Source organism: Anastrepha ludens, chromosome 5 (assembly GCF_028408465.1).
Source record: "Anastrepha ludens isolate Willacy chromosome 5, idAnaLude1.1, whole genome shotgun sequence".
In the NCBI taxonomy this organism is placed as follows: domain Eukaryota; kingdom Metazoa; phylum Arthropoda; class Insecta; order Diptera; family Tephritidae; genus Anastrepha; species Anastrepha ludens.
In genome coordinates, this window is record NC_071501.1 from 72,141,062 (window position 1) to 72,163,443 (window position 22,382).

At 35.3% G+C, this 22,382-nt stretch overlaps 1 protein-coding gene and 2 non-coding genes across 3 annotated transcripts; all 3 read right to left on the reverse strand.

Moving 5' to 3' along the window:
- Positions 1–870: 870 nt before the first annotated feature.
- On the reverse strand, positions 871–4,123 carry LOC128863942 (U-Kazal-Dg21.2-like). The gene is made up of 3 exons (XM_054103371.1): positions 3,877–4,123; positions 3,620–3,796; positions 871–1,043 (listed from the first exon to the last, which is right to left on the reverse strand). Exons 1-3 carry the CDS (start codon positions 4,106–4,108, stop codon positions 1,006–1,008), a joined length of 447 nt encoding a protein of 148 aa, XP_053959346.1. The 5' UTR covers positions 4,109–4,123; the 3' UTR covers positions 871–1,005.
- Positions 4,124–13,313: 9,190 nt separating this feature from the next.
- Positions 13,314–13,395, reverse strand: Trnas-aga (transfer RNA serine (anticodon AGA)). Its single transcript has one exon. It is a non-coding gene; the product is annotated as a tRNA-Ser (tRNA).
- Positions 13,396–14,219: 824 nt separating this feature from the next.
- Positions 14,220–14,301, reverse strand: Trnas-aga (transfer RNA serine (anticodon AGA)). Its single transcript has one exon. It is a non-coding gene; the product is annotated as a tRNA-Ser (tRNA).
- Between the last annotated feature and the right edge of the window lie 8,081 nt (positions 14,302–22,382).

Sequence of the window (22,382 nt, forward strand, 5' to 3'; positions counted from 1 at the left end):
AATTCATGATGACTTGCAAAATCTTACTGAACAGAAATATCATAACAGCTAAAAAACACCCTTCATATGTATGCATGTATGTGTTTATTGCAGATGAGAGCGTAAGAAATGGGAATTTGTATCCGAAAAACATTTACGAAAATCAAAAAAGCTTTTTGTTCAATACGTCACATGCTCCAACATAGAATGTGTTCGCAACAAAAAAATAGCATTATATGAATTTAGGTATGTACATATGTATGTATATACACACTAGGTAAATAAAAATTAATATGAAATAGTAAGATTCGTAGTGAATAAGAAATAACAGTAATTGTGAGAAAAATAAATATCTGTAGAATAGAGAAAATACTCAATAGTATAGAAAATTATTGCACAAAGAGCAAGGAAGCAAGCATGAAGCTTTCCTATGTTATGTGAAGTTATCCTATGAAATAAAAATAAATTTATATTATGTAAATACTTTCACAAACAAAACTTTATTGCGTAGGTAAGCAGCATTTAAGAATTTAACTAACTGTAATGTACCGTATAATTCCCATACACATGGCTATACTTATAGATAAATGAATCGTGGAAAATATTCAAAAAGTTGTACACAGAAAAGATTTCAAAATATTAGCCAAATAAGAATTGTAAGTAAAATTATAAGCAAAAAAAAAAAACAAAAAACGAAACTAACACTAACAATAAATAATAAAGCAACGTTTTTGTATAATTTCTGAAAATTTTAACAGAAAAAAAATATTTTAAATGCTAAACTCTCATTAAAGCGGGATTATCAAGGTGAGTATTTGATTTGAAATTCTCAAAAGTTTTATTTTGTACTGTGCTCGCTCTGGCTTTTTAAAAGTAAGTACAATACGAATATTTAAAAAAAAAAGTATCTTTAATACTTTTCTCTGAAATTCACAATCAGTTTATAATAGAAAATTCAAATTTGTGCTGTCCTCGCTTTAGTTTCTGAAGTAAAGTATATTACATTGAACTTTTTTGTTAGGAAATTCACAAACCGCAGTCGCTGTCATCTGTTAAAGTCCATGCTGAAAGAAGAAAATAATTTATGAATTTTAAAGTCAACATTGAAAATAAAATATTGTGGTTTCGAAATAAAAATTAGAAATTAACAATTCAGCAAATAAATAATTAAAAGTGAAGTGATAAAAAAAAAATGATTCATAGATAATACTCGTATATTGGATTCAGTTTTATTTAAAAACAATGGGCAACATTTTTGTCGAATAAAAAAGAGTTACTCAATGGATCGGTATTTTTGGCCTCTTTCGTGGAAAAGAGAAAAAATCCCCTAAGAGGGGGATATAGCGGATAAAATGTGCCACAAAAATATTTGCCTTAAAATTCGACTATACAGGGTTTGATTGAAAAGTAGTGAGCCTTCCCGCGCGGAGCGTCTGCCAAGCGAGCAACCAATCGGCTGGTAGGGGAAAATGATCGTTGGACCTTCCCCTTCCACTAGAAACCGGTCCCAGTTCGCTGGCAACAGCGGTGCAGTCAACATCGCTCCGCGCGTGAAAGCTGTTTTAAAAGTTTGTTAGGATTTTGCAGTGGCGAAAATGCAGCGATCGTCAGAGCAACAGTTTGTACCTCCAGGAAGCACTGTAAACGCGGCATTTTACAAAGAAGTGTTCTTTGGCAGAAAAACCGCGTCGCCCGGGTTCGGCCCGACCTCGTCAACAATTGGACCCTTCATCACGACAATGCGCCGGCGCACACCGTCTTCCTCTTCACCTCTGCATTGGCCAAGATGGGGGTTCCGGTGCTTCCCCATCCTCCCTAAAGCCCAGACCTGCCCCTCCGGACTTCTTCTTGTTCCCGCGCCTGAAAAGAAAGCTGAAGGAGAAGCGTTTCGATTCCATCGAGGCGATCAAAAAAACTGTGACAGCCGAATTGAACGCGATTCCGGCGGATGCGTTTAAAAAATGTTTCCTGCACTGGAAGGACCGCTACCAGCGGTGTATTGCCGCTCAAGGGTCCTATTTTGAAGAATATTGGTTGTATAAGCCAAAAGGTTTAATAAAACTACTTTAAAAAAATAAGGATCATTACTTTTCAATCAAACCCTGTAAGTCTCTTAACACACCAAAGCCAAAAATTCACAATAACATCAAAGGAAATGTGTGAGGGTTAATTTCGTTAACGTGCATAGAAATGAGGCAATATCCGCCACATCGGAAGCCTGCGACGAAGAGACCTAATTGGAAAAGGATACACTCTCTCTGGAAATAGGAATATTTAGAGACCTACTGGATGAAGTTTTTTCGTCACTTTTTCTATGCCTGAGTACCACTTTTTCATATCGCACTTTCTGTAGTCGCGGTTTTATAAAATATGGAATCAAAATTATTAAATTTGGCATTAATTTTGATAAGTCACACAAAATGGGATCGGCCTATTTAAAGTCTCGTTCGGTATAGAGCAGCTCGGAGTATATCTCTTCACTCCGCGTACTTCGTGAATTCGTTGTAAGCAATCAGTGCAACTTCACATAGAAGTATATCCTTTCACTAGGGCAAATTTAAACTGAAACAGGTGGTAAGTGTCAAACTTTTGTGAAGCTTTTGTGCTGGACGCTGGCGGAACCATTGAGTATAAAGTTGCTTTAGTACTCGTAAGATCACATCAACTTCAGTTCATATGACTAAAAAACTTCCAAATACGATGTGAAAAAGGTAGTTGATGCAAATCTTGGTATTATTCTGCACGTTCTACCCAGATTATTGCAAGAGCATGCATTTCATTAGTATCAGGATTAGTAGAAATTAATTGGAGATGTGATTCCTCATCTATTTCATTTTTCATTTGAAAGACCAGGGAGGCCGCCGCAGCCGAATCGGTCGGTGCGTGACTACTATTCGGAAATGTCCGAGCTCGAATCTCCGTACATGAAACAACAAAATGATAGAAAACGTTTTTTCTAATAGCGGTCGCCCCTCGGCAGGCCATGAAAAGGCTTCTCATAAAAAATTATCTGCCACTCGGAGTCAGCTCAAAACTGTAGGACCCTCCATTTGTGGAACAACATCAAGACGCGCGCCATAAATAAGAAGAGGGGATCGGCCAAACAACCATAAAGGATGTACTATGTGTCTCTAAATGGAATATAGTCACACAGTTAGTCAAAAAAGTTTTGGCACAGTCACTTTTTAACAAAATTCACAATATTTTTCATGCTACATTTTTTTCGTTAATTTTGTATGACAATATAGTTTTCCTATTAATAAAAGACGTTTCGTTGGAGTTTCAAACTTTGTACGAAATTAAAAAAAAAATATCATGAAATTTTCGTCAGAATTTGAAAAAAGGCATGAAAGGTATTGTGAACACTGTAAAAACCGCATTGACATTTTTTCCTAGTAGCGTGCATCCTTTTTTGGAGTTTTTCCGAGCTCCTCCTTCAAATTTTACTAGGTATCCTTGATCTTAGTCCTCAAATGGAGGGACCTCCACTTTTATGCCGACTCCAAAAGTCAGATGATTCCTTACGAAATACGCCTGCCTCTCTCCAACGCATCCAATCGATGTCATTTATGTATCCTATACACTCTTACTACTACCAAATTATATACAGTAATCCTCCATTTATATCGTCAATACTTACTCTCAATCGACAGGCAGTTCTCAACTTCCAGTACGCAGCTATTGCCGAAAATCTCCTTCACTTCGCCATTGGTTGCACAAATGGGTTCGTAAATAAAGGGGCAAGGACGCAGGCATTGCTCACGCACCAAAGGATCAACGTGCTGGAGACAAAGTGACATCGATGTAATGCGCCAAACTGTGCAAGTAATTAAAACGTATTCAAATCAAACAAAAAATATGCGTAATATTTAATAGTTTTTCTTAAACTACTCTCACCTGTGCCCGTACTACAACTCGCATAACGGCGAATGCAATCATTATGGAAGTAACGATAGACAAGGGCGCCGTCACCACCACCTTCCTTATCATCGACTGCGCCACCGGAAACGGCACAAACAGGACTGAATATTCTCGGGCAGGCATTCGTGCATTTCTCACTGCCGTTTGATTGGTCGCCTTTTGCAGTTGCGAGAATAACCAAAATTAATAACGTAGCAACGATTTTCATTTTAGTTTTGTTTATTTTTTTGCAACTGCCTATCTTGTAGCACCAATAGGTTTGAACTGTATTCCAATCGGATTAAAACTGCATTTTATATAAAATCCATGCCCTTTTAGCGTATATTTTTTATCACAGAAATCTGTTGTCGTTAAGCATGTAAAACACAAACGCAAAAACAAAAATTCATTATTTGTAAAGCAATTCGCCGATTCAGTGAATTCTTATCGGTTATCCAAATTGTGTGCTCAACCTTGGCACTGAAGTGGATACAGAACGAAGCTTGGCAGTAGTTAAGTGGTACAGAAATACTTAAATAACCTGGTTTTTTTAATGTACATAATTGTAGTAATGCAATGTTGAAATATTTTTCTTTTTTGTCAAAAGTTTGCGATATACCCAGACCCTAACAGTTGAGCCCCGTTTTGAGGTGATGGGTCACTGAAGATATTGTTAGGTAAAGACCCCTTGCACCAATTCTAACTTGAAACGTGAATTGATTCGAAGCAAGCTAATATAGGGTGATTCAATAAGACCGCAGTTTTTTATAAATAAAACAACAAAAATTGACGTAAACTTTTTTTTATTTCTTTGTGTGTTTTAGTCTATGGCATTTATTTATGCAACACAATTTTCATTAAAAGCCCATCACTACTCCTCTAGGAACACAGAACACACATGTCATTTTTCAAGACTTTTTGGCTTAGATAGATAAATACTTTACGAGATTTGCACTTCGACCTCAAGGTCTTTTGTGCGCTCTACTCATCACAGTGCCTCATCTAGGCCCAGTTCCCTTATTAAACTCAGGATGGAACTGGGTTGGATTGAGCGCCTATCTTCTGGCTGCAGTTGGCCAAGATGTTTCAGCCTTCTCCGTGCTATGGCACTACATTCCAGGAGGAGGTACATTGGAGTCTCCTCAGATTAGTCGCAGAAACAACAAAAGTCCGTAGTCCAAATCCTGATCATGTGCAGTTGACTTCGCCGTCTGCAGTGGGCTGTGAGAATGCACGTGAGCATTCTAAGTTTATCCTTGAGGAGGGTTATGAGTTGGTTGTGATTTTTTGGCATAGCTCGGGCGTATGAATCTTCATTATTGAGCTCTAAAATCCTCTAAGGCTTATAGGCATATGCCATACTATTCACTTAGCCTCAAAGAAAGAAGTCCAATAGTGTCGCACCGCAATACTTCGACGGCCATTTCACCGCGTTTATCAGTAGAATAATGCGTCCAGGTGGGTCCGTCGCGTTGAAGCCACATATTTTTCAAGTCCATGTCATCTAACTCAACCTATCGGATTATCGGCATAATTTTCGCAGAAGTATGGTTCGATGATCCCGCTACCCGCATCCACACCAAACAGCCAGTCGTTTCGGGTGTAAGTTTTTTCTTGAATGACATGTAGATTTTCAATACCTCAAATGTCACATTTTTGCTTGGTAAACGCCTGATTGTTGACTCAGACGGCCGGTTATGTTGATCGTAAAGGTGGAATGACCTGTGTCATGCCCAAGAACGACTATTTTGATACAAATTTTGGATCACTTTTTCCCGCTTTTCAACTGAGTATCGGTTCATGACTAAGTTTGTAGTACCGATTGACTGAAAAAAATAAACATATCAACCGTAATTTCTATCAAAGATCTACACCCCCCTTGAATAGCCCTATATAAGTACTGTAACTGGTAGCCTTCACTTTGTACAGGAAACGGAATAGATAGTTTTTCTGCTTTAACTTGCGAGGCGAGAATAAAAAGAAGTTGTTTTACAGAGGTATGCTAGGGAAGATCGACACATTTAACGGAATGAAGAGGAAAGGGTGTGATTGGCTGAAGTGGTGATCTACCAAGAATCCAATTAGTGCTTCCGAATTATTTTGTTGCCATATCCTCGCTACCAAAAAGTTATACGATTATTCCTTTACGACTATATCCTGTCTGTGCGATTGAGAAATCTTATAAGGTTGTCTACGTCTATGTCGGTCAGCTCTTCGAGGTTTCAATAAGCAGTTTGCCAAGGGTTAACAGTCTCGCCTTCCCTAGGGCAGGACATTAACGGAGAAAGTGGAAGATAGTTTCTTGCCCATTTTGGCTGCCTGCTCTCCTATGCATCAGAAGCCAGTTATCACTGTCATGCGTCTGCGGGTGTGGAATTTGGTATGAAATGATGTTCCTTTTCGATATATTCTGCTTTAGGCTATTGAAATCTTTTATAAAAACCTTGTCTTCTCCTTACAAATAGACAGAAACAGTCGACCTCACTGATGTCTGAGAAGGGGACAGCTGGAACCGGTTCTGCCGACCCCTTCCTGGCAAGCTCATCGGCAATTTCATTTCTCTCTATATTCCTGTGCCCAGGAACCCTACACGTTCGAGACCTTTGAGTTCCTCCTTACAGGAGTTCACGAGAAGAGAGCTGCAATACGGCGACGACAGTGCCTCTATTGCAGCTTGGCTATCGGAAAAAATATTAATGTCTTCCTCCCAACAGCGATCCCGAAGCATTTTGCATGCCTGCAGGATCGCGAAGACCTCTGCTTGAAAAACGCTGCTGTTTCCGGCAGTTTAAAGGAGACCAAAATGCTGGCTGATTTACAGTAAATCCCCGCTCCCACTCCAGACTCCATTTTGGATCCGTCAGTGAAAACAGAGGCATCTCTATCCGTACCGACTCTCCCCTCTTTCCAATCTGGTCTGCGCGGAAAGATAGCCCTAGCACAACCCTCAAAGCACAGTTTGCGGATGGAGAGGTCGGTGCGAATAACAGAGAAGGAAGGGGAGATCTGCTTCAAGATGCTACTATGTCCTACAGGAAGTTGTCCCCAAAGGCCAATCTCCTTCAGCCTAATAGCACTCTGAGCAGCAATGGATTTAACCTGCAGATCCACAGGAATTAAGTGAAGAATAACGTTGGGCGCAGCAGTGGGACATGTTCTACAGGCACCAGTGATGCCCACACATGCAGTTCTCTGGACTCTCTCTAATTTAGTGGTGCTGTAGCCCTTCTGAAGAGCTACCCACCAAACTAGGCAACCGTATGTCAAAATTGGCAGAACCACTAAGTTGTACATCCAAAGTACGACACGTGGCTCGAGACCCCATTTTTTGCCAAACATAGATTCACAAGCGTAAAAGGCTATATTGGCCTTCTTAACTCGATTTTCTATGTGCAGCTTCCAGTGGAGCTTGGGGTCAAGTATTACACCAAGATACTTGACTTCCGATGAAAGAGTAAGACACTGGTTGTTAAGTCTAAGAAACTTAAAAGGTGGAGGCTTGTATTTTCTGGTGAATAGCATCAACTCCGTTTTGTCAGAGTTGACTCTGAGACCGCAACTGGCAGCCCATCTGCTGAGTATAGCCAGGGCACCTTCCAAAATTTCAGCCATTACTGATGGGAAGGGACCTGAGATCATTAGGACCAAATCATCGGCATATGCTACCACCTTTATCTCTTGTAGTATTAACACATTTTTGAATCGACAATAAAGCTGCCTTTAAATCCCATAAAATGTTGCCAATATCTTTCCAGCCGATTGCGATTACATCCTTTTCTTGCCAGTGCTCAGATATCTGGCTTAATTCGATTTCATAGTGATGGACCCAAGTTTCGTATGCTTTAAAAACGGTTCTGTTCTCGCTGCAAAGATTCCAAAACTCACGAGATCACTCGATGTCCTGTTGCTGCTTAAAAGGTGTGAACCTTATTGACACACATCTTGCGTTGATAGGCATACCAAGATGATCATGGAAGAAACTTGCAGATGATACTCCATCATTGTCTGAAAACATCTCTCAATCGTCTGACCTATGCGCCAAAAACCTTCTACTGACTCTTAAATGTGCCGAAATAAACTCTGTCACTTATGACAAATCATTTTTTTCCCCCCTGAATAATAGTACTTCTCTTCTGTAATAATCTGCTATGTTTCTTTGCATGCTGGAGAACTTATTCGTAACACAAAACCCCATTTACTCTATAATTGCGGTCTCTTACCTTGTTTATCGGACGATAACTCAAAGTTTATTGAATCGATCTGGCTTACAATAATATTTGTACTTAAGCTTTATTTCAGTCCCTTAGTAGTGCTAAGTAAACAAATATTCATCAATTCTCCCCATTATGCAAAACTGTTTACCTCCATTCATTGACTTTTTATTGCTTTTCTGTTCTGTGTAAGGAAGTTGTGGATCTGACTTACGAAACAGCTCCTGCCCTTATAACTTTTGCAAAATTTAACATCAGAAATACTCAAGTCTCCAGCCCAACTCATGTTACAAATGTTTATAAAGCTTGAGTGTAAATAACTGTGTGGTGAGTTCTGTATGTACAATATGCTTCGGTGCTGATTTATCTAAATATTAATTAAATAAAGTATTTTTCCTTATAAAGAAACCCAGTTCAAAAATTTACTATACTTGTGGGGACATGAATGTGCCACACATATATACATATATATATTACTATTAACTGCTTTATTCAAATAAACGATTCCAACTTTACAAACTATAAATTTAGTGATAAAACTTGCTTTGCGTGTTACTCGATTCAAGGTTCTGAAAGCTAATAATTTCAGTTAAGAAAAATGATTATTCAAAAAGTTCTTGATACAAAACTGCGAATTAGAAAACCAAAAGGAATTCGTGAGAACGTCCTTACGAATACTGGTGTTGCCACATTGGATTGTTCAGTGTGTTCCCACATACTGTAAATATGTATGTATGTTCGCAGTTCTTAGTTCACTGTGCAGCAACTAAAATTGTATGAGGACGCCATCTATTGGTGAAGTCTTCACTATTCCACCAGCAGATGGTGCAATTTACTGTTTAACTTTCTTTAGAGAAGTTTCACTTCAAAAATTGTGCCCCAGATGGTATAAAGTTATTAATCAAATAGACTGGCGTGGGCGGGGCTTCACACTTACTTTGAATAAAGTCTAAATATTTATAAAAAATAGCATATTAGACCTTTAATTAAAAATAACACTATATTCAGGGTCAAATCCATGAGAATGTATGAATGAATGAGAAAAGTTGTTCCGAATTAACCAAATCGTAGCTAAATTATTTGGCTGCCGTAGCCGAATAGGTTCATGCATGACTACTGTGGCTGTGGGCACGAACCACCAAAATGATATTAATGATATTTTCTAATAGCAGTCGCCTCTCGGTAGGCAATGGCAACCCTCTGGGAGTATTTATACCATGAAAAAGCTGCTCATACAAGGTGAAGTCCAAAATAAACAAGACTGAGCTAAAATAGAAGCGACAGTTTATTTATTCAAAATAGTCCCCTCTGGACTCAATACACTGTTTTACGCGATCTAAAAGCTTTTCGAAAGAATGTTTCAGGTCATTGACTGGAATGTCCTTTCACCAGTTACAGCCCAAATAATCAGTTGAAATGTGATAAATTGATGTTTTGGGCACTCCGATTCAATGAGTTTCAACGATGATTTCGGTTAAGTTTTGATAAATTTACAAACAATTTCGATGGAGTTTTCGGTGATCACAGATTTTGGGTGGCCCGTATGTTCATTGTCATTTATGCCCTCACAGCCATCTCTGACACGTGTAAACCACTCATGAACTCTGGCACGAGATAGACAATAACCGCCATACACTTTTTTCATCAATTCAAATGTTGCGTAACACTGTAGGCTCCTTTATTTGTGAAAAAATTAACATGGACACCATAATCACATTCTGTCATTTCTTCATCTCCAACTTTTTAACTACCGCTGACGTGAATCGATGGACATATTAAACAACTTTTTATGGTTTCCTCAACCCTGAACTTCTGATCTGATTTGTTTTATCACAATTACATGGCTGTGAAATACATAAGCTTTTTTGCCCCTATGGCATTTCATTTTTGCCTTAAGATCAATTTTTTCTTGACACTTTACAAATTTTAGTTTTTCATAATTTCGTACTCTTATAGGGAGATTAATAAAGTTTAAATAAATTTGTTCATTCATTGTTCCACGCATCAATAATATAATATTTAATTACTAACACATCTTCATTACAATAGCTCTGGTTATTGTTAAGCAAGGCAGGAGCGCACAGCTATAAGTCTAAATATAAATCTACTACTAAAACTCATATTTTAGGTATTTTAAAAGATATTTAAAAAAATTTAATTTAGACGAGTTTCGAAATACCACTAAAATTTGCCTACGAAAATTACTAAAAACTAACTTTTACCGCTTTCAGCAAGTTAACGACAAAACGAAATTATCTTTGATAAAACATACTATAAACCAGGAGATGCTACACACTTCAATTGAGATTGCTTAAAATTTCATTTAATTTTCATTAAGCGCGCAGGTTGGGTATTTGGCCCCACAATGTGACGCTTGAATTGTGTTCCGTGCTTTATATTTTCCAAAACAAACAGGAAGCACTTTTATCAATCAGCTATGGCAACTCCGTCATCATCGAAAGGAGTTTGACCGCGGAGCGTCGCCGCGAGAGTAGTCAAGATATTCACCTGTCTGGTCGGCGTTGATAAAACAAACGGTTATAAGCCGTTACTCTAACCATATATCACATATATAATACTCTAACGCCACTCGCGGTTTTTTGAGTGAGAAGGAAACGAAAGAGTTTGTTGTACTTACGCAATTTATAACGTGCTAGTTTTATATTTGGAACAGTCGTCTCGATTTCCATACAATCAATTGCATATCATTACAAAAATTTGCACTAGTGATAGCTTGCAATACTGAGGCTTAAGAATACATATTTATGCACATACATATGTACATGTTGGGGTTGCTCTTATACATTTAGATGATTCACAAGGCGTCGTATTGCCTTATATTTTAATCAATTCTTAATCAGTTTTTTTTTTAATTTATTAACTTTGAAAACTCATAATTGGACTCGTGCGGTACCTTGCCAACCCATATGTACAGTGGCTCAATAAAGAACTCGGACAAACCTTAGTTAAAACTTTGTATAAAAAACACTGCTAAAATAAAGGCAATTTGAAACAATATTTTTCGATTTCTAAATGCTTTATTTATATAATTTAAGAAATAACAAAAACATAAGATAAGTCGTGTGCACTTCTTTTGCAATAACAAAAAACTTTCAAAATGAGGAGAATTCACGTCAAAAAAGAACTCGGACATGGAAATTAATTTTTCTTTAAAAGCCAATAAAAATAAAAATTAATATTTTATGGGAAACCCTTTGGATTTAATAACAGCATTTAGTCGTTTCGGCATTGACTCCACCAAATTTCTGCAAACGGAAGGATCAATTTTAGCCCATTCGTCCTTAAGAGCTTAAGGAGCTTCGAGGTCCTTTTTGTTTGAAATTTTGTGATTTTTGAGTTTATTCTCCAAATGCTCCCATAAATGCTCAATGACGTTTATATCAGGGGACTGTGGTGGAGTTTCGAGCACTTTCGGGCAGTTATACATCAACCACAAGCGAACATCAAGCGCCTTATGCTTGGGGTCATTGTCTTGGTAAAAATAAAATTGTTCCTTTGTTCAGCACTTTGAATTAAATTTCTTTTTAAAATTTAAAGATATATCTTGTGAACCATTATGCCATCAACAAAACAAAGATTTCCGGGTCCGGAGGCGGACATACATCCCCAAACCATCACTGAACCGCCACCGTGTTTAACAGTGGCACGCAGGTTTTTCTCTTTCAGCTCCTCATTTGGCTTCCTCCATACATACGACTGCCCATCTGATCTGAATATGTTGTATTTGTTTTCGTCGCAAAATATCACATCTTTCCAGAATTCAATGTCCTTATTTTTATAGGGTTTTGCAAAATTAATTCGGTTGTTTTTATTTTCCTTACTAATGTAGGGTTTTTTTCTTGCGACTCTGCCATTGAGGTTGTTTTTTCTTAGAACTAATCACAAAGTTTCTGGATTGCAGTCAATTTCAAGATGTTCTTTAACTTGTGTTGTAAGTTTTGGAGCACTTAACACTTATAACGAAACATGATTTTTGTGACACTAAGCGAAACATAAGGTAATTTTGACCGAAATCGTTACTTTTTATGTTTTTTTTATTGTTATGTTTTTTTTCAGTTAAAATGAGGTAAATAATAAGGTACTACAATAATTATTAAGCATTTACAATCAAAAAAAGTTTTTATTTTACATAATTGACATGTCAATCATTAAAAAAAACATGAAACTGAAATTAACGAAACCTATAAAGCTTGAATACAAACACACGGTAAATCTGACCGACCGAAATCGAACTTGGGATGTGCACAAGACAATAGCGTCACGCCAACTAAATGAAAACCTGTTCAGTGGCGATGGTAGGGGGAGGGAGGAAGGTAGGAGGAGGGGCAGCTGTCAAGGTCAAGCAGTTTAGCCACTATTCCAGCACGAAATTCACTATCGGTCATTTTGACCGATGTTTCGTTATGAGTGTTAAATGAGGATTTGCTCTGACTTGGTTTACTATCCACCGCTCGTTAGCGTCCGTAAAAAGCTTTGGTCGTCCTGTTTTCACTTTGTTTTCTACAGTTTTTGTTTCTTTAAAGCGTTTTATGGTGTCACATACAGTTGATCGCGGTCGATTTACAAGTTTGCCGATTTCACGCATGGTTTTTCCATTTTGTGTTGCTCAATAATTATTGTTCGCACTTCCACCGAAGTTTGGCCACGTTGCCGACTCATTTTACAAAAAAGAAAACAGAAAATGCGTACTTGACACAATTTTCTTGACACAATTTACTTCCAAAACTGTCGATCGTTCCTCAATTAACTATATATAATTTAAAAAATGGGATTCCTCCATTTAAACTGTCAGAAATTACGAAGTGATGCCAGATGTCCGAGTTCTTTTTTGACGTGAATTCTCCTCATATTGAAAGTTTTTTGTTATTGTAAAAGAAGTGCACACGACTTATCTTATGTTTTTGTTATTTCTTAAATTATATAAATAAAGCATTTAGAAATCGAAAAATATTGTTTCAAATTGCCTTTATTTTAGCAGTGTTTTTTATACAAAGTTTTAACTAAGGTTTGTCCGAGTTCTTTATTGAGCCACTGTATGTATGTATAACGGATTATTGCTTACGATATACAACGATACGATTTTTAAGAAATATTCCATTGTCTACAAAGCCATATAGTGCTGCAAAGAAACGACCACCGAACTAAATTATTTGAAACATTATTAAGCAGCAAAAATAAATCTAAAAAAAAAACATTTTCCGTCGCAGTCGGTAGGATTCGAACCTACGCTCCCAGAGGGAATCTGATTTCTAGTCAGACGCCTTAACCGCTCGGCCACGACTGCTTTTTATCGTTCTCTGCTCAACGTGTCATAGCAGAAGCAGCATAAAAAAAAAACCATTTTAAAGTAGATAATTATTTAAAATAAACTAAATAAAAGTAATTCATTTACATATTTCAATGCACAATTCTTCACTTCTACGAAAATGAAGGCAAAGTGCTCGAAGCGCAATTCGATTTTATATTATTATTATTATTAGGTATTATTTATTAAAATATAATAAAATTATAGATTAATCTAATATAAAAGCTCTAGCTACCAGGGCCAGCAGCTTAACTAATATAAATAAAACTATTTTCACCGTGAGCATTTTTTTTCAACGCTTTATTAATTCATTTAGTAAAGGGTTAATTCAGAACATTTTCAAACATTTTCTTTTTACTTTAATATTTTATATCTGCGGCGCTATTTTCCACCTAGAATCCAAAATATATATAAATAAGTAGTGGGACTGATCGAGCAGTTGCTTTCCAAATTTCTCTAGTAAAGTCTAGTAAACTGACGGACAACTCCTTTGGTTTCATGAAATTTGTAAATGAGTAGTTACGGACTGCGTGAGTGACGTCATTATGACGTCAAATTGAAAATTGCAATCGAGAACTTGATCAAGAATGGTTAGAAAAAGGATTCCCAAACCCTACAAGAAGTATAAAAGGAAACAACTATTGAAGGCGCAATATAATTATCATCGCAATCTAAAAATTATCTCTATCTGAATCTATTCGATTTTATAAATATTTGGTATATCACTGGTAATTAAAAGGAAATCAAAAGTAATTTTATTTCATTGCTGAAACTATTTTAAAACAAAAAAACATTGAACACTTCGCAGTCGGTAGGATTCGAACCTACGCTCCCAGAGGGAATCTGATTTCTAGTCAGACGCCTTAACCGCTCGGCCACGACTGCATGTTCAACTGATGCGCAAATAGTGCCATTTAAATATAATACATTTTTTATATATAAATATGTCACATTTGGTACATACTTCGCAATAAGTTAAACTAGTGATGGGCAAACTCAGCACATTTGCACTGTGCAGCAGCGTGTGCTTCTGCGTGCGTAAAAGTGCTAGGTGAAGGGGGATAACAAAGCACAGGGAAGAAACAGAAAAATTGAGCGAGTTGTGTCTGTGTTTGTATCCTGAATGAGAGAGCAATTATTCATGAATTTTTACCAGGGATGCCAACTTTTAACTTCGTATCAACAAATCTCTAAAAAAATAGGTTTTTTGGTACATTTTTCTTCAATAACTAAATTTAATATTGTACATGTTACGCTTTCAATTATAATAATGAATTAAGATAATGAACAACAATAAACAAGCAATTAAACATTTCAAAAGTTCGCGTAATACTGTTTTTTAATTGCTAGATGTAAAGAAAATTAAGACCTCTGAAAATATTTAATTTGAGATTAAATTAAAATCTTACATATTGGAAAGCAATGCCAGTTAAATCTTCAATAATATTGATCACTGCATATACTGACGAATCTGTAAATTATTCACACTTATCTTATGATTACTTAAATGGTTTTTGAAATCGGGTATATTTTTTTAAATTGATGTTTTTTGAATTGAGCTAAGAAATCCAGAAAATCAAATTTGTAAGCAAATTACTTTATAAAACTGCAAACTCTCTTCAGCTACCGAAGTTTGTCAAATGTTTCAGAATTTTTAGCTACTATATGATACCACTTTTTCTTTTATTTTTCATAAAAAGTGGACGTGATTGACAACTAATTTCGCCCATCTAAATCCAATACACTCGGATATGCACAACTGCAAATAAAAATAAACAACCAATAGTATATACTTATGTATATAAATCATGAATAATAAAATCAACAATTTCCAAAATTGATTCCCACATTTAACAACTGCGGCAACTCTTTCTCATAAGTTTTGACATTTCATAAATAAAATCAGTTTTTTCGTGATTTCTTCATTTTTCGACGATATTTTCGGAGACCGTAAGTTACATATTATTGTCGCATAAAAAACCATTAATATTAAGTGTATTTGTATGGTGTGTATGCAGAGAAAGTGCTGAAAATTCTATTTGAAAATTTGAAACGGCGAACGTCAAAACAAAGTGCACAGTGATCAACTGCCGACAAAAACATAAATTTATTTCTAATGTGTAATATATTACTCTGTTTTAACTTTTAATTTAGATAAACAAAGTTAAATAAAATATTAAATATAAAACATTTGGTTCAGCATGACCTCAAATAAAAGAACAATGTTAAATTTGAATCCGAAGAGGAGTGTAACTTTTTTATGCAAATATGTAGACGGAGAATCACAATGCCTTGTATGTGAAAAACGTGTGGTGTGTAAGGTTTTTAACATAAAGAGACATTAAGAGCTGCACAGGAGTGATTATGATGAATATGTAGGAAAAGAAAGGAAAAGTATATACAAATCCTAAAGTCTAAATGAAGAGCCCGATTCGATGTGCCAAATTACAGAAGGTCGGAAAAATTCAAATTATTAAAATTTTTTTTAATTTCTTAGGAAAGCGAAGATTACGTTGTAGATGCAAAGCGTGCAACTTATGAAATCGCGTTAAACCTTGTTCGTGAGAATCGTGCATTTTCAGATGGCGAATTGGTTAAGTCTTGTATATTAAAAGCAGTAGGAATTTTGTCCCTTTATCTCGTAGAACTATAAGCAGACGAGTAGATGAAATGGCGGAAATTACAGAATCGCAGTTAAAAGAGCGTATAAAATCATTCACAGCGATTTCATTGGCAATTGATAAAAGTACAGATATATCCGGTATAGCCCAATTAGCGATTTTTATCCGAGGAGTTGATGCCCACCTAAATATATGTGAATAACTTTTGCACATTATTCCAGTGACAGGGACGACTAAAGGTGAAGATTTATTTCAATGTGTTAATGAATGTACTGAACGTATGGGTGTATCATGACGAAAAGTGGTTTGCGTTGCCACCGATGGTGCGAAATCCATGAGCGGATGCAAACAAATTTCTTTAATCATTTTTGTGTACTTTGTCATACTGTGCGCATTGCCATATGCGTGTGATTTGAATCTGAGAGCAACTAAGTACTCACCAAGAATACCCACTCTACTATGATAATTTCCTCAATGTTTTTTGAAAAAATCCTCTATTTTTTTTAATGGAAACATGTATAAATTGTCCTTTTTAACAAAAAAAATGTATAACATCCATTGTTTAAATAAAACATGGCTGGTTGAGATTACTGTTGTGACCAGCATTCTTTAAAAAAAAATTCACTAACATAAAACATACGATATACATAAATACAAACTTATATGTAAAAGAAGACAATTTTTTCATTCAGAAAAATATACACCGATTTGTCAGTACAAATTTATCTCCACATAGTTTAGCAACTATGAAACTTTGACATGCGAATGTTCAAACTTCTTGATTATAAATCGCCTATGGTTCTTGGTTACAAAAATTATAAAAGTAAATAAAATAGAAACTTGCAAAGATGATGTTAATATTCAAAAAAGCGTTTCCAATAAAAAAAACCAAAAGCATTTTATTATTTAATATGAACGATCAACACTTCGAAATCCCTTAACATGGAATGAAGTCCCCTTATCTGGTAACTTTGCTATTGGCAAAGCTTCACTTTCTTTTTTACAAACACATATGCGTTGCTCAGAAGTGATTAATATACGTACACGCCTATTGCTTACCCTTCTGATGTAAGTTTGTCGCCCCCCCATCTAGCACTTTGCTAGCACGCTCTGCTGCGAGCGTGCCACGCTGCTGCCCGTCCCTAAGTTAAACAAATAATACAAAGTTTTCAAAAGCCGGATTTTTATGCTTACAAAAGCAAACTGCTGTATTTAAGAGGAAGAGGAAGAGCGCACTATTAACAGGAACCCAAAAGCATTCTGAGGTGTTAAAGCGGGAAAATCGACTTCAGGTTTACCGTATTATATTTTTTTATAAAGACAAACATGCCAACTCCGTAGAATAAACGGCACATTTTATGGCTTAATTTTTTAATGCTAATTTTGTTTGTGATTTGGATAATTTTCTAACCTATAAGGTTTTTTAGATTTTCTTTGGTTCATTATTCGTGACGGAGGATGACGTTCAAGAAGCGAATTCAACTTTGAAAACTCATCTCTAACCTATGTTGATTGATAGTCTACCACCTATTCTTCTCAAAAACTACTACTCGCTCACAAAGCCATTATTGTTAATTTTTAATAAATTGCTCTCTGCTAACTATTTCTATAGGATTGGAAAAAAGCTCATATAGCTCCAATCTTCAAAAATGGGAATAATAATGACGTCATAAACTACACACCTATTATGAAATTGGCAACAATCTTGAAATTATTTGAGATATTTGTATAGATATACAGACTTTTCGGAGGTTTTTGAGAGGGTATCTCATAAAATAATGCTTATTAAATTGGCTAATTTACTATATTGGACAGCATCATAGGACCTGCTCTGCACTGGAGCACACAGCCCCGTCCGATCTAGTGTTATTTAAGGAGGGATTCTCGGCCCATATTCCTTTATGATTTTTTTTTTAAGATATAAGATTATGTTTTTACTTTTCGAAATTTTTCCTCTACGCTAATGATCTTAAAATTTACTTCGCCATCTCGATTGTTGAAGATTGAGTTTTTTGCAATCTTTTTTATTTGAATATGGACAAATAAATGTGTGAATAAATGAAAATGAGGCTTGCACTTCGATCTCATAATCTTTTGTGCCCTCTCCTTATCATAGTACCTCATCCAAACCCTGTTCCCTTAGCGAACTAAACGTAGAGCTGGTTTGGGATGAGCGTATGAGCTTTTTGCCGCGATATATCATCTTTCTTCGTGCTATAGCATCACATTCGAGAAGAAGGTGTGCTGGAGTTTCCGGCGACTGGTCTCAAAAAAGACAGGAGCTAGTGAACCTCTCATTTACTCGTGCGGTATTTAAAAACTTAGTCTTATTTTTTCTTTCCTCCACAAACTTAATAGATCCAGATCTAAACTTAACTTATGCGTAATACTTCCAAGTAAAGTTGGCAAATGTTTGCTGACCACTCTGAGACCACTAAACAGCTCAAACAAACTATCTTTATGGAGTTTTAAAGAGCATAAGTTAATTTTTATGTTTAATTATGAATCACGGAATCGACTTGCTTAATTTTTATTTTAATGGATTTGGAATGTGATGGAATTGCGGATGGGCGGAAACTTTCCAAGCACTCATCGTATATTGCCGATTGCATTTAAAGCCAAGAAAGACGATCTAAAGGAGAGTATGAGACAGGTGCAATTTTTTTTTGAAGAATCTTAGCAATTAACGAAAGAATATGGCTCATCCATTCTTATCCGTCAGATTCAAAAATGTACCATCTAATTCTGGCGACAGTCGGATAGCGACAAATTAAATTATATGTACTTTCCTCATCCTCCAAACAAGATATGTATACAAAGTGGTGATGATGCCTATGGTGGGAATACGTACTTCCCATTGATTGAGCCCTATCCGGGCTCATAGCTCACTCCTTCTCTGTCTGAGAGGGTCAGTCTGTGTCAAGCTTCTTCAGGAAACATTTGGTTGTTTTGCAGGTGCCAGTACTACACCAACGGTGCATTTGAATAATAATGAAAATGTTTGTTATTATTGATATACCCCCTACGGCTCCTCCTATGCTTGACACTAAAATTGGTGCCAGTTCAATTGGACGCTCCAAAGAACCGCAGGTCGCCTATTTATCAGCTAGTTCGTTGCCTTGTACAGTGAACAGTGTCTCAACACCCACGTAAGTTCAAGCTGATTGCACATTGCAACGGAGTTCAGTCTCAACAACCATTACTGAACTATTTTTGAAGAGGTGCAACCGGTTTCTTTTAATATTTTTATTCATTTTCATCTTCAAGGAAAGTTGGAAAGGACACTATATGTATAGTGATTTGTGCTCACAGTTATGAATTTCTCGGTTGGTGAAGTACTTTGACGTCCAATTTTCAAAAATTATCAATCATTCTAACACCACTCTTCGGTATGGTGTAAAATATCTTCGTCAGGTTTAAAATATCTTCCAAACCTCTTTTTCAATTAGTTTCTTTTACGGAAAATCTTGTTCATCATCAACCCCCAGTGAAAAATGCAGGTTTCCATGTAATATTTTTTATTTAATTTTTTATCTTCGTCTAGATTACACACATTTATACAAATTTGATTTCATATTTATTTTAAAATATTTTCCACACATAATATATTTTTATCTTTCTTTCTTTTTATATTTTATATATTGTAATATTATAGTTTTTCGCGCATTGCGGATGCCATTCAAACCTTTTGTAATACTTAAGTCACACATACAAATAAATTGTTGTGAATAGAGAAAGCCGGCGACAGGCAAGCGTAAATTTATTTCACATATCAAAGTGAATTGAATTCAGAAGGTGACGTCTTCCCCACACAGTTACTTTATTTGTCGCGATTTTGACAAGCGTGACATCAGGCACCTAATAATACAAAACAAACAAAAGGAGGGCAAATTACATGTTTGTGAAAATTCAGTAAATGGCATGGTAATATTGTAATTTGTGACATTTCAACTGAACAAACTTATGAAAACTCCTTTTAAATTGCGAAAGCTCAAATGAATATAAAGTTTGTATATTGATTGTATAGTATATTCCAGGAGCCTGACGTCACAGCGAATTCATTCTTGTTCAAATATGAAAATTCAAAAAACAATTTCCACTTAACGATTTATAATAGCACAGAAGGAGAGTCTATTAAAGGCGTTTCCACGACAGTCGGTTCTACATTACCGAAACGACCCGGATTTATATCCGGCCAAGGACTGTCACTCCAGCAGCATTCCCCGTATGTAAGTATGGGGAATGTTTATGCTGCTACAACAACAACAACAGCTGATTTTTTCTTCTTTTGAAGGTACATTCGGATGTCAGCACGAAATTCAATTATGAAACGAAATTTTTGGAAATTTTATAATGAAATTAAATTTAAAAGTTATTATGAACATTTTAAAATAATTTTAACACGACAATTAATTGATTCTTTTTTCTATTTTGCCTTCTACTTTGACGTGACATTCTAATATACAAAAAATGTTGTTGTTGGCCTAGTGCCACCACTTTTAATGAATTCGCCTTGATTGCACGTGAACATTTTTTTTCTTTTTGAATATTTAAATATATGAAGATCACTTCAGATGCATATTCTCCACTTACAACGAGTTACTTGCCAGTGTGGCTCAACTGTAAGTAATTTTTTTGTTAGTCTTTTTCGGCATTTTATAAAGGTATATTGAACACATTCGTCGTGTTTGTACGAATATTCCAATGATGCATTATTTTATTTATAAGCAATAAACATTTATCAAATACTTGCTTCAATTCGGCTTATAAAGGTGGAAAATTTCTGCTGCATTTGAAAACGTTGGCGCAGTAGGGCTTGTGGAAAAATTATGCTATTGTTACTGTAGCTATGAGTATGTACTAATGCATGCATATACATACATGTACATATGTATGTATGTGAATTTATAGTTAAAGGCCTAAAGACCCATTAATATTTATTTCCATTATTAAGCGCAGAACAAATATGATTGGTACGTATTGATTTATCAACTACTTTACTTCTAACAATAATATTGAGACATTGCGTATATTTCTTTGATTTTTCTTAATACAAAATTAAAATCACAAAATGTGTCTAAAAAAGTCATTTCAAAAGAACTAAGTCCATACTACATATAAAAATAAGGCCTTTATAATATACCTTGTAGTTTATTTCGTCTTAGACTTCAATTAATGAACTGTCCTTTGTTTTTTTTTCTTTTTTTTCAAGAGCTATGCGGATTTCTATCTTTTAATAATGTGTTTATTTTTTATTTGCTATTCCCATTTCATTTAGAAAGAGTTAAGAAGTGTTAAAAAATATTTCTAAAATTAAAAGCTAAAATAATTTTTTTAATTGAATGAGTAGAAGCTCAAGAGTAGTGATGTTTTCAAGTGTTCAATCGCTATCGTGGCATTAAGTTGTATTTGTTAGATTTAACTACATAATAAAAATATAGTATAATTAAATTAATTATTTAGTTAAAGACTAATGCGCCTCCAGTTTTAACTTAAAAACTAGTTGTATGTTTTAACTAAAGAATAGAGCTTCTTTGAAGTTGCATCACATTTTTTATAAAATACTAAAAGAACTTAAGTACAAATTTTTTGCGCTTGATTTTCATAAAAAAGTTCTTTTTGATATAAATTTGTTTTTTCCATTTACTTTGAAATTTAAAGTATAAATGCCTCAAACACAATTCATAAAAGTAAATCGATTAATTTGCTATTAATTGGAATCACTTTTTTTATTGTTTTTAATAATGCGCATTTACAGTACAAGCTCGATAAACGCGATTATCCATTAATGCGGCGGTTCATCTATCGCGATTGTTCTATTTTAAATATTGCGCATTAAATTAGCGTCACTTTCTAATGTTCTGGAAATGTTTTGCCTGACATTGAGTAAATATTAATATAAGTAATTTTTTGGGGTCGAAATTGGCGGCTAAATCGTGGAAAGAAAACATTGAACATTTTAAAAATTAATGAATTTGTAGGAGAAGTTTGTACAGAATACAACAACTTTACTGGACCAGATATCGTAAATTAAATACAAGGCGAGTTGATGCCTATGAATTTTCTGAAACAGAAACATAGGATCCTCCTGGTAATGATCATAAGGAAAACAAAGTTAAATTAACTGATCGAATTACCTCACTTTACATTTGTCGCCAATGATCTTGGGACAATGGCAAACCAAGAACCGCGCTATATGAGCTAGACTCATAGTGAAGCAGTTACATATCTAGAGAGTGATTTGCATTAAAAGCAACTTACGATTTAAAAAGATTTTCAGTTTAATTAATGTAAATATCTAATTTTTTTTAATTTTTTTGAGTTAGCTTTGAACTAAAAAGTGTT